Source organism: Artemia sp. Qi Xiang Cuo, chromosome 11 (assembly GCF_049724085.1).
Source record: "Artemia sp. Qi Xiang Cuo chromosome 11, ASM4972408v1, whole genome shotgun sequence".
Lineage (NCBI taxonomy): Eukaryota > Metazoa > Arthropoda > Branchiopoda > Anostraca > Artemiidae > Artemia > Artemia sp. Qi Xiang Cuo.
In genome coordinates, this window is record NC_142804.1 from 13,597,242 (window position 1) to 13,610,927 (window position 13,686).

Below are 13,686 nucleotides of genomic sequence, written 5' to 3' on the forward strand. Positions count from 1 at the left end.
GAAGCAGAAACATGGGCACCCATAGGCTGAATTTTAGGGGGGGGCTTAATTGGATCTGATCTAATTAGCACTGTCAATGCTGTATAATAGAAAATCCAAAACAAAAACATAAGGCAGCTCAGCCAGGGGGGCTGGCAATCCATTTGCCCCCCCCCCCTTATTGTGCCCTTGAGTAGAAAGGTATCACTGGAAGAAATGTAATTTTTAAATGCCAAAATCCTTAAAAGTTGGAACTTTATACATGAAAATGTTTTCTGCCATTAACTTTTGAAAAAAGCAAAAATAGTTAAAAAAAAGAAAAAATATATGAAAGAAAAGGCTGTACTTGAATAAACTTGGTATTTAAATCGTTAAATATTCCAGAAATATGGATTTGCCATGAAAAGGTGTTTTGCTATTAAAATCTGAAAGAAGTGAAAATCGATCAAGGAAAGGAAAAAATACAAAGTAGAAAGGCTTTACTTGAAGAAAGGGGATTTTGAAATGTTGAATTAAAAAAAAAAATTGTTAAAAATAAAAAAAAATGTGAAGCAGAAACATTGTGCTTGAAGAAATGTGATATCTAAATCTTTAAATTTAAAGACACCTCTTATTCATTAATTTGACTGTTTTTTCAAAGAGTTAATACATTTCGTTAAAAGTATTCAGTTCAATTAAAATCCAGCATCGGTTTGAACTTCCCAAGCATTTCCTAGCTCAATTTCGCAGCGATTTATGCTTTTTTTTTGAAAAGGCACTAAATCGAGATGACGAGATTTGTTGTCATTTATTAATCGATCGACGTCAAAAAAATCTTATATTAAGGAGTTCAAATGATTACGATCAAATACGTATTTACATTATAATTTCTGCCTTTAGAAAGCATTAAAGAAGGGAATAAAGATATTACCGTGTGGAAAATAAATACGATTATATATTTTTAGTATAAACACACCACCTGTTTGTTCATTTTTCACTTCTGTATTTTCATAAGTTGTGGAGTGAGCAGCAGTAATGTACAAAAACAAATTCAATTTAACATTACCACCCTTAGAACCTGAATCTGGATCCGCTGCTGGAACTCCAGTTGAATGCTCTAAAGCGTTAAGCTTGCAAAGTGAGCCTATAATCAAACCCTCTTCAGCTGGGTCCTTTCATAGTGGTGCTACATTCAACAGTGTTGTTTCTTCAGTTAGTCAGAATTCCTCAAATGGCAGCATTGAGTATGGTTTTATATTAAGCAGATGTATAGACACTTCAATATTATTAGCTTAGCAGTGGAATCAATTTAGGGAGATTCAGTCAATCAGAATTCCATCCTGAATCCAAATATAAAAATTTATTTCTGTCAGAAGTGAACTTTGCTCTCCCTCATGATCAGATCTGTTCCTTGGGGGAGGGAGGGGGTAACCTAGTCAGCTTTCCTTGGTGATGCAGCTGGGAGCTGCAAAAGTTAGGGGATTGCCCACTTAGGTCAAAATTTTCATTTTTTTTGGCTTATTTTGATTATAGCCTATTTGAGTTGAGAGGGGGATGGCTATAATAAATTTTTCCCTGGGCACCACCAACCCTAGGAACTCCTCTGCCCGTGAGGTGCAAATATAGGTAAATTTCTAGGTAGTGATATAATTTAGCTAGGCTAGGATCAAAGTTAAAATGTCATTTGATGCCTTTTTTTATGCTCTTTCATAATAAAATAATTGCTTATGTTGCAAACTACATCTTGAGTCCTTAAAGGGGCCCCAAAGGTATTTCATTTTTGTAACCACACAAAGAAGGGTACTTCTGCATTATACCCACTCTTTTATATACTGCTAGTTTGGGTAATGCTGATGAAATAAAATAGGATGAATATAGAATAGTTTAGAAACAAATTTGGGCTATATATTTACACAGTAGGAGGGGGGGGGGGTGTTGGGTAAAGAAAGAAAAAAAAACAGATATCCAATTATAATGGTTTATTAACATAATTACATGTTTCAAGTATGTGCCCAGAATGCTAAAAACTCCTCCAATTTTTCCACAGTTTTTCTGTTGCACAGAGAAAATGTACACTTCACAGAGATAATTATTCCAATTGACTATCATAGACTAATTCCATGTTCTTCTTCACAAATGGCAATAGACAACCATTCTTTGGTCCAGAAATACATGACACAAACTGCAGTAAGAAATGGTATTCTACTATTAGCAAACCATGTATTGACATGCAAACTGACCATTATCTTACATTGCAATTTATAACACCTCCAAAATGGATTACATTTCTTCTCATTCAAGTAAAAAGTCATGGCGTGTCCATTTTTACACTCTTTTGTCTACAGCAATAACCCCTTATCCTGAAAAAATTCAACTGCCTCTGTTTCTGTTTTTCACAAATTCCAAATTATAATTTTATCATTCATTTTAGGTCACCCATTTCACACAACTCTAACAACTGTTATGATTGGGTATCTCTCCTGCATATCTCTCCCACATCTGTCCTGGAAACTGCCACATCTCATTTGACATAAATAAAAGAGTAGGTATAATGCACAAGTACCCAAATAAGTTATAACCTAACCTGTAAAATACTTGATTTTCAATTCAAACCATTTTCCTACTGTTTTAAGTTTTTTCAAATGCCATTGACAAAAGTAGCACTGAATTTTGTGATTTGAAACTTTGCTGTTGACAATTCAGTGTCTATATTTTGCACATTAAGGGGAGGGGTGGTAAAGTTCATGGTAAATTTGCAATGGGCCATATAATCTAGCTAGGATGAAAGTGAAAACTTCATTTGTTGCTTTTTTGTAATTCATATAAAATACCTTTGGGGCCCCTTTAAGGGCTCAAGATGCAATTTGCAGCAGAAGCAGTTATTGTATTATGAAAGAGCATAGAAAAGGGCATCAAATGATGTTTTCACTTTCATCTTAGCTAAATTACTGGGCCACCTAGAAATTTACCCAAATATATACCCTTAGTAGCAAAGCCTATATGCAATGAATTTTCAGTATAAATTTAGGACTGGTACTGGTCATAAGGAGACATGTTAAGAATATGTATAATGATCCTAGTTAGCATATTTTCCAGGGGGAGCACATTCTTTATTATTATTTTCACTGTTGTACAAATATTTTTAGCAAAATTGTGAAAAATAAACATATTTGATTGCATTTTTCTAATATTCTATATAGGAAATTTAAACACCATCACTGCCATCTACCAAAAAGATATAAATAGGCTAATATTAATAAATTTAGGTTAGGTTAGATTAGCTAGATGGCTCTGTGTGTTTGTTTTAAAACAATTTTCAAGACTTGTAGTATAGACAAAATATTGGTAAATGTGATTGTAAAACTGAAAAAAAAAACAAGGAAAATAGTGAAGATAAAGGTGCCCCCCCCCCTTGGATAATATGTTAACTAGGATAATTTTGCATACTATGAAGTAAGAATTGTTTTCTTAACATGTCTCCTTATGACCAGTACTGGTCTTAAATTTATACTAAAATTTCAATTATTTTTACAAACTTTTAAATCAATTTGAAAAAAAGAGTGAATTACAGAGAATTCAAGGTAAATTTACAGTTTAGAACATAATTTAGCTAGGGTTTTTAAGGTTCATTTCTGACACAAATGAATGTTATAATTAAATTAAGGGTGGAATTCTAATTCTGGTGTGTCTATATCTTAGCTATATCATTAGTTAGATAATCAGGAAATTTACTGCCAGATGTCCTTGTGTTTAACCTTTGTTCTCTCTCCATTTACAAATTCTTATTTTGTCTTTTTAAGTCTTTAACATATACAACACACTCAATCATGATTTCTAATTGTAGTTAATATGTACATTTTTAAATAAGATATATAACATTTTGCTCATTAGAACAGGGTTAATTTGTTATGGGATATTTAGCCTAGAAATTATATTTATGATGATCAGACAATGTCATATTAAATAGTGGTCATTGACATCCTATGTAACTAGTCTGTAGATTATATTGTTATTAACAAAGATAGACCTAAATTTTTTTGGTTTTTGTTTTTATTAGCCTATTATGTATTATGAATCAATTTCAATTGCAAATTCTGGAGATATTTTCATTACTGAGCTATGAATTAGGTGAGCATACCACTCAATGTCTTTTTTATGCTCTTTCTGAATATAATATTCATTTTACTCTAAAATTCAATTTTCATGGACCCTTAAAGATGATACATTTTCTTCTTATTTTTGGCTTTAGAAAAGGGTTAAAAGCAACAATCCTTACTTGATAATATGCACAATAATTGTACTTAACATGTTTTGACTTAAGGTCTACTATGCTTCACCTCCCCCTCCTAATGTGAAAATATATAGCCCAAATTACATGTTTGCTATGCGCTTTCTGGTTCTTGATTTCATTCAACTTATTGTTACACAGGTTTAAACAATAGTTATGCTAATTGCTTAATGTAAATGCAGCCATTGTTAAAAAAATTATAAATTGCTTATTTAATTGGATCAAGATGAATCAGTCCATGTAGATTATGGAACTTTAATGGTATATAATTGTAATCAAATAGTAAGTTTTTAACCAATATTTCAGCCTTTTTCAATTGCTAAACATAAGAGACAAAGGTATTATCTTTATGGGTCCATAAAAGGCTTAAAGTTGAATTTCATAGCAAAACAACTATTATATTTAGAAAGAGCAAACAACTATTATATTTGGAAACTTGTAGCTCAGTATTGGAAATATCTTCAACTTCACTGTTTCACTTTACACAATGCTCATTGACATCATATATAGATGGAGCCATTCCTAGGGTTGATAGTGGCCTAGGAAAAATTAATTACAAGATTTTTCCAATATTTCAAAAATAGCTGTGTTTTCATTACACCACAATTAACAAAACATACTACAGAAGCTCCTTCAGTTTCAAGAAACATCCATGTTGTCAAAAAAAAACAAAAAACAGTTGTGTTCTTGTTAATAAAAAAATTCAGTTTCATATGCAAAGATGAACTTAATTGGTCTTGAAATGCTCCTTGGTTTTGACAAAGTGGTCAAAAGGAAAGTAGTAAAGTTTGGATGCTACTGAGAAATATAATAATTCTGGTTACTATCTACAATTTGTGCTAAGCTGAATAAGCAATAGTAATGAAAACTTTTTGCCCTTAAATCTGGCTTGGCTATTGGTACCTCACAACTGATGTTCAATATACTTTTCAGAAGTATTTCCACATTTTGAAAGCAATGTCTTGTGAAAACTAGAAAATGAATAAGAAATATGGGTATAATTTTCTGAATTATTATTATTATTTATTGAAAACCAATCTTCATACAAAAAGAAAATGATGGAGCACTACAAAAAAAGAGCACTATACAGCTATGAATATGTAACTAGTATAGAAGAAGTTGGATCCAAGCATGTTTTGAAATATTTTGGTTTTGTTTCTCCATAAGTTTAGCAACAGTTTTATTAGTTTGTGCCATATGAAGACTATTGCTGAGCCTTGAACTGCATGTCCAAATTTGATAACTCAGTAGGTATATTGCAAAATGGAAGAGAATAGAGTGGATTTTCAGTTTATGAGCATTTGTAAGATTCTTGCAGAAGGGTGCAATGTAGAAGATGTGGGGGAGAGCAACAGGGTTGTACAGCATTGCCAGACAATGGCTATTGAAACAAAGCTTAGCAGAGACTATGGAAGTATATGAAGCTGATATGCAGCATTTGATGCCATCTGTTTAAGAGATGACAAGTGTGAGAAATTGTATTTCCAATAGGAATACCAAGATAGACAGTTTGGTCAGATGGGGCAAATCTTTGAATTTTCAAATACAATTTCATCAGGAAGTGGGCCTTTTCAGTTAAATAGCATTGCATCAGCCTTCAGCATTAAATTCAAGACCAGGTTCTAAGTATTCTGTTTGCAGTTTATGGAAAGTTTCAGAAATTTTGCCTAAAGTTCAGCTGAATATAAAAATGTCATCAGCAAAAGTGACTAAGGAGATATTGAGGCCAGAAAGAATACAAGACATCTTACTCTGGTCCTGAGCTTTGAGGGCATAATTATTGAAATAACAAGGTGAGGCAGTGGCACCTTGCCTGGCTCCTCTCTTAACTGGTACAGTTCTATCTAGTGGCCCTGCCATTTCATGTTGCCTAAGAGGAATTTTAAGTTGGACTCATAGTTTAGCATACATAGGCCTTTGAGATCTCATGATAGACAGATTTACTCCTCTTTTAGCAGCCCTTAAAAACATAAGAGGGTAGAGCAGGGAGCCAAAGACATGGCAAACATCATGACTTGCCAAGGCAAGTGAACTACCTGTACAAAAAGAATCAAGCCCAGTATTAGCAAAACTGCAAGAGCATCTGAACATCCAATGCCTTGTTGAAAGCCAAATTGATGTGGAGGCATGTAAGATTTTTCTTCAAGCTCTTTCATGAACTGTAGTTCATAAAGCTTGCATAAACTGGTCGGTATAGTTACGGGCGCGAAGGATATGTATTGATTGGATGTTTTTCTTCTTCTTTTTTCAGAATTGGAGAAAGATCTCCCACACAAAATGTTGATGGAGCCAAACTTTGTGTAAGAATCATCTGCAGTAGTAACATAAGATAATCACAACTCTTTCCATGCACTCATTCCATGCCTCATGACAACTTTGGCTTAAGGTGCATAATAGCATCAGTCACAGACGTTACAGATACAGTAAAATCAGAATCAGAGAATGCATGCAAAAATTGGTCAAGCTCTTCAGCTTATTTGTGTTCAAGTTGGGGAGTCTGGTAGAGAGAATTTGACCTCAGAAAGACTACCAATAAGATAAAGGAACATCAGCTGCAGAAAGAGCAGTTTTGGGGATTTTTGGATGGAGCATTGACCAAAGGAAATGAGGTTTATCTTATATTTTTTGTGCTGTCTGTTCTGTGGTTTGCTCATGGTATTTTTGAAGTTCCTTGGATAATAGATAATGGATGACTGATGAATTATTATGAGGCATTTCTTGTAATTTCCTTATTAAAGGCAATCACATTTTCTTTAAACTTTGAATAAGTCAGGCATGTATATAGTATGATGCTTTTTGAACTTCTACTCACATTTACAAAAAAAAAAACAGTTGTCTACAAATTTTCCATATCCTTAAATTAAATTACCTTAAATTGCAGCTTGGAGCAATCTAAGGCTTTCTCTTTGTAGAGCTCTAGAGTTGACAATTTGAGTTGTCTTCAGGATTCTTTAGTGACCAGGTGCTTTTTGCTGATCCATAGCTTCCCAGTTGGAGTTTACACTACATGGAGGACCACTCAGCATCCAGTATTTGTATGAAGATGTCCACAGATTCAACAGTAACAGTTCCTTCTGAGAGTTTATTCCAACTGTTGGCAATTCTTGAGGAAAAGAATTGAGAGCAGGTTCTGGATAGGGTCAATAGTGATTCCAAGATCTTGTTCAGTATTTACAGAGGAAAGCAGGTGACCTGAGAAAAAATAAGAGTGACAAGGGTTCATTTGCCAAAGTGGACATGGCACTTGACAACATTAAACTTAAGAAGTCGAGGCTCAGCCCATTGATCAAGCAGTCCAAGATTATTCTGTTGAAGGGCATGATCTTCACAGGACAAGGCTTGTCCAACAAGCTTCAGGCCATCAACATAGAGCATTAGTTTACTGCTGATAATAGAAGGAGCATCATTGATGAAGATATTAAAAAGTGTAGGACCCAAAACACTTCCCTGAGGAACTCCACCAAAACATGCTTAAGACAGGATATGGCTACCAGAGTAATCAAATAACTGAACACATTGAGATTGCATATAAAGAAAATCATGGATCAAGAGCAGGCACTTCTCTTCAAGCTTGACTTAATGTAATTTGATTGTAAGTGGCTTGTGACAATTTTTGTTAAAAGCTTTAGAAAAGTCAAGAAAAATATTGTCAGCAAGCACCCCCATATCAAGTAACTTAGTAAACTGGTCATAAAATTCAAGGAGATTATGGTCAACAGATCTTCCAGAACAAAAGCCATGCTGTGAGCATATCTCATATAGTTTTTCCACAACTTGCAAACTTCCAGAATTTTTATCTCCTGAAAGAAAAAAACATCACCCAAAATGGGTTTTGTTTATTATTAAAGGGTAATTTATGTAAAGTAGCTTTTTGATAGTAAACCAATTGACTGTTAGACAGTCTAACAATCATTTGGCTTGGAACTGTCAAAATGCTATTTATATAAATTTTCAATTAAAAGCAAATCTGTTGCATTTTTAGGTCATGCATTTTCCACTGGATAGTATTATGGTCTTATTCAGGTTAAAATTGTTGTTTTAGAGTATAAAATGGCAGAAATCCTTGCTCAAAAAGATAATTAGAACTTTTAAATTTTAATTTGGATGAGGTCTTTTCCAAAACTAAAACCACTGGCTGAATACTAACATCCCTGGTGGAAAAAATAATAATTATGAGAAGCATCCTTTTATGGCTGTCATTCTGAGAAAAAGCACAAAATATACTTTTATTGTTTCTAAACCAATTGACTGTTGCAAGATTCTTAGATATATTGAATTTGGAGGTACAATTCTTACTAAGATTACACTGCTTTTGTTGGATAATTCCCCATTTTTCTTAAATTATGAAGTCTTTCTTGTGACAATAATAGCCTCATCAGGATTTTGGTTATATCATATTTGATGAATTGTTTAGGTATACACCCTCCCTTCCTCCCTCTCTTTCTTTCTTGTTCTCTCTCACTTTCTCACCCCTGAGAAATTTTCTCCCACTGAATGAAACTTGTTCAATTTTAGTTAGGAAACCCAGCTAAAAATTAGCACAATTAAAGTTCAATTCAAGCAAACTTTTCTGAAGGAAAAATGTCAAAAAAGTATAATACTCAGTAGTTGATTATTATGTGACTAATTATAATTTAAAATAACTAATTTTAAAATGAAAATTTAAGTTGCAACCCTGTTGCTACAAATTTCTCTCCCTGCCCCTCTCTTTCTCTTTTTTCCTCTCTCTCTTCTCATTTTTCTAGGAAATCCAACTAAAAATCAGCTCAATTAAAATCCAATTCAAGAAAATTTTTCTGAAGGAAAAATTTCAAAGGTATAATCCTCAGTAGTTGATTATCATATGTGACTATTTATAAGAAGTAATTTCAAAATGTGTTGCTACAACTTTCTTACCCTCCCCCCCTCTCTCTCTCTCTTTCTCTCACTCTCTCACATGAGAAATTTTCTTCCAAAAAATGAAATTTATTCAGTTTTCTATATTTAAAATCAACAAAAATGTGAATTCTTCTTATATAAATATTTTTTTCCTTTCTCTATCAGTTATTATTTATAAGGGTGGCTTGTTACTTACTATTTGTTATCATAAAATATTTGGCTCTACGGAAACACAATTTTTTTCAGTGCTATTGTAGTAGTATTTTGTCTGTATTCACCAAGGATTTTTCTTCTGTTTAAAATGTTTTCCTCTGTCTCTTGTATCCATAGTATAGCCCAGTTTTGGAATCTCTTGTTGCTGAAAAGCTTAATTGAATCTATGGGTATGAAGGGTAAAAAGGACAGGGCTGTCTCATTTGGTATGGGGGGGGGGGGTTCTATATTTAAAATCAACAAAAATGTGAATTCTTCTTATATAAATATTTTTTTTTCTTCCTCTATCAGTTATTATTTATAAGGGTGGCTTGTTACTTACTAATGTTATCTTAAAATATTGGGCTCTACAGAAACACAATTTTTTCAGCTCTATTGTAGTAGTATTTTGTTTGTATTCACCAAGGATTTTTCTTCTGTTTAAAATGTTTTCCTCTGTCTCCTGTATCAATTGTATAGCCCAGTTTTGTAATCTCTTGTTGCTGAAAAGCTTAATTGAATCCTTACAACTCTCAAGCCCACATCTAGCTATGGGTCAAAAGGACAGGGCTGTCTCATTTGGTATGGGGGGGGGGAGGGGCAAACGTGAAATATGATGAGGTAAAATAGCCATACAAAGCACTGCTATTTTTCCAGCTGATGGAAGTAATGATATAAGATCAGTGTGGAAAAAGATCAGTCAGCTGGTGAAAAAGAGCAAAAAAAAAGAAGTAATCTTAATGGCAAGGTCATACAAATCAGTTGGCAAAAATGACCAGCCAGTCAGTATAATCCCTTGCCCCCTCCAAAATAAAAAAAACCTAAAATATGCTTTAACATCCTAAAATGTTCATGGTTTCATTCCTGAAATTCTGGATTCAGCTAGGCCCCTTGTTACTTGAGGTCTTCTATTCTCTACTTCCACCCTGACTTCAAGCAGGCTTATCAAGTGTTAGTTTTATCATCTTACACTTTTCTTAGCTTTGGTAGCAGTGCCAATTGGGAGGGGGGTGTGCATTTGCCCCCCCCCCTATTTAAAAAATACATTTTGCTTGCTCCTATGTTTTATTGGGTCCACTGAGCTTGGGGCTACATTTACCTAGTAAATATATTTGTCTCTCTGTAACATATTCTCTTCTTTTGCCCTTAGTGCCCTCACATTGGAAACAGTGCAAAATTGCCTCAAAGAGTTGGAGTTGGACGATGTGCAGAGACAAAGACTTGTTTCGTTCCTTATGCAAAAGCAGAACTTGGGTGACCTAACTGAAGAATCCCTAGAAAAACTAAAAGAGCTTGGAGCTGGGAATGGAGGGGTTGTCACCAAAGTTAGACACAAGACTACTGGACTCATCTTAGCTAGAAAAGTAAGAATTTGGAGATTCCATAGCCCTCAAATTGGAAATAACTGTATACCTGTTTGTACAATTCTTCTTGATTCCAACATTAGTTCCATTGTTTTCCAAATATTTCCAGCATGCACCAGCCTAATTTAGATAAGTGAAGTCTTTGGGACTCAGTGAAGTCTTAAGGCCTATAGAGTAAAGAGGGCTCTAGAATTTCACTTTGGTGTTTTTCTTTTTCTTCTCCTCTTTTTCATATTCCAGAAGTCATTAATGAAATTTCAAGACATAAAAGAAGTTAAATCAACTAAAATATGTTTATAAATAAAAGCAAATTGAAATCATATTTTAATGGTATTGAAATTGTTGATTTTTGTTATTGTTGTAAATATATTAGCAGCATATTAAAAGCCAATTAATAATTTGTGCACCAAAACTATTTTTTGTAATCATAAGTACAAAGAGGCCAAACTTTTAATAACAGAAGATTGAAAGACATTTTCATAGATGCCACTGTTGAGGCAGAATCCTTCAAAAATTGACTCTTGCTTGGAATTTTTCCCCTTCTGTGGAGTGATTTTAGTAATTATTGTATTAACAAGTTCTGAAACAAGCTTTGATTTTTTGAAATCATATTTTAATGGTATTAAAATTGTAGATTTTTGTTATTTTGGTAATTAAATTAGCAGTTAAAATAAGTATCTAAATGTTAAAATAAGTATCTTTTTGTAAAAATTTACTGTTAAGAAAAAACCTTATTTGGAGGGAAAACTGCTTAATGGTTGTTTCTAGCATAACCACTTCTAGGTGTCTGCAAAATTCAACTAAGGAGAAACCAACACAAACCTTCAACCAAAACAACATAAAATTCAACTAAGGAGAAACCAACACAAACCTTTAACTAAGCTTCACAACCAACCACTTCACATTCACAACAAACCAACACAAACCTTCAACCAACACAACACAAAATTCAACTAGGGAGAAACCAACACAAACCTTCAACTTAGCTTCATAACCAACCACTTCAAAACAAACCAGCACAAATCTTCAACCAACACAACACAAAATTCAACTAAGGAGAAACGAACACAAACCTTCAACTAGCTTCACCACCAACCAATTCAAACCCACTTCACAACAAACCAACACAAACCTTGAACCAACACAACACAAAATTCAGCTAAGGAGAAACCAACACAAAACTTCAAACACGAAAATTCAACCTGCAGAAAGTTCAATTCATCAATCTCACGGAAACAATAAATCAGGGTGAAAAATTTGTCATGACAGAATGATAGGTGAATGGCCAAAGATTTTGTGAGGGATATTGATGGACGTAGCATTGTGGGCAACTACATATTTTGAAATGTTAATAGTATATTAACAACAATTATATCATGGTGATAGTAATGGGAATGACACAAGATAGATTTGTTTTTATTTAATTTTTTTTTTATCAAGGCTATTCTAAATATGGGGGAGGCTGCCCCCTTTTTATGTATAGCAAAGTTTTTACATACAAACAATAAGTATGGCAGTGTTGTCTTGGTGGTTATCAACCACAGTTAACAAACAACAAAGAGATAAAAACCAAAACGACGTGGATATTTCGCCTGTATAAAAACGAGACATCTTTGACACTGATGAAACAAAGATAAAAGCTAAAATATCCTAAAAACAAATAAAAACCAAAACCAAGGAATAAAAACAACCCCTGTTAATATCTACAGTTGTAGCAGCTGATCCATATAGGTCACAGAATTTAATAAAGTTGCTTCAATGTGAACACCAAAGCCATGTGTCAACCATGTTTTTCATTCGTCAATCACAGTTAAACTTATGTATAACAATGCTCCAAGAATGAAAGGACCTATTTAGTTGTCTTAATTTTAAACGCCAAAATAGGAGTGGGGGGGGGTACTTTTTTATGCTAAAGTTTGAAATTTTATTTTAGCACTTCCACTTTTAGAAACTACTAATAAGAGACCTGTGGGTTGTTACCCCTCAGGGCCAATATAATATACTTAGTCCAAATGAAGTTACGGCTGTGGGATAGATCCGCAAACAGTTCATCAGCACCAGGCCTATCTGAGGCCAACACAGCTCCTACTCCTCCACTCCATGCTGTTCTGAGACAAATAATTCCGCCTTCTAAAACCTAAGTGGCTACCAGTTACTCTTGAATTGAATGGGCCTTTGTGTTCTGAGCTGTTTCCTCGGTATGGTAAGTCCACTCATCATAATAATAGAACTTATTGATTCGATTTGGAGAAATGGTAAGTGAGTAAAAACAATGATAAGTTTTTAAATACCAATTTTTTCTTTCAAGAAAAATCTCTGTTAATCTGTGGTATGATGTTTGAAATTTAGACTTGTTATGCCCTAATTGGAATTTTCTATATATGTTGGGGTAATTGCTAAAAACGTCTCCTATACAAGCCTGTGTAATATTCCTATTTATTAGGCTACTTTTCATGTTTAGTTTTTTTTTCATCCACTATTCGTTTTCTAGCTAATTCATCTTGAAGTGAAGCCTGCGATAAAGAAACAGATTTTACGTGAATTAAAAGTTCTGCATCAGTGCAACTCCCCCTTTATTGTCGGCTTTTTTGGAGCATTCTATAGGTTAGTATTGAAGCTTTGTTGCAATCTATTCTTTGTTCTGTTAGACAAACTATTCTTTTTCTTCATTCAAAAACATTCTTTCTTCTGTTATAACCTGTCAAACCCTATGGGTAAAGACTCCTTTGTCACTTTACTCTAAGGTTTATCGTATAATCTGTCTTTTTGAAAGACACGGGCTGGAAAAGTCCTATTTAGTGGTAGTCCGTTCAGACGCATGAGAAAACCAATCGGCACGAGAGGAAAAGTACTCAAACGATGGGTGTAAAATTTTTTCTAAAAAGCACAGATAATATGCACTTGTACACGCCAAGTCTCTAAACCAAGTGTATTTTTTTGCCAAGTACCTTCGTCTTCAATGTTAGTTTTGTACAAAGCATTACTTATGCTGGATAAAAACTGATG

General features: G+C 33.7%; 1 protein-coding gene across 1 annotated transcript in view; it reads left to right on the forward strand.

Moving 5' to 3' along the window:
- The first annotated feature begins 978 nt into the window (after window positions 1-978).
- Dsor1 (mitogen-activated protein kinase kinase 1) overlaps window positions 979-13,686 on the forward strand; it is a 39,732-nt gene continuing 27,024 nt past the window's right edge. The window contains exons 1-3 of the mRNA XM_089096311.1: window positions 979-1,202; window positions 10,467-10,680; window positions 13,172-13,284. Of these exons, the coding sequence (XP_088952437.1) occupies window positions 994-1,202; window positions 10,467-10,680; window positions 13,172-13,284 (536 nt within the window). The 5' untranslated portion in view covers window positions 979-993. The remainder of the gene's footprint in view (window positions 1,203-10,466; window positions 10,681-13,171; window positions 13,285-13,686) is intronic.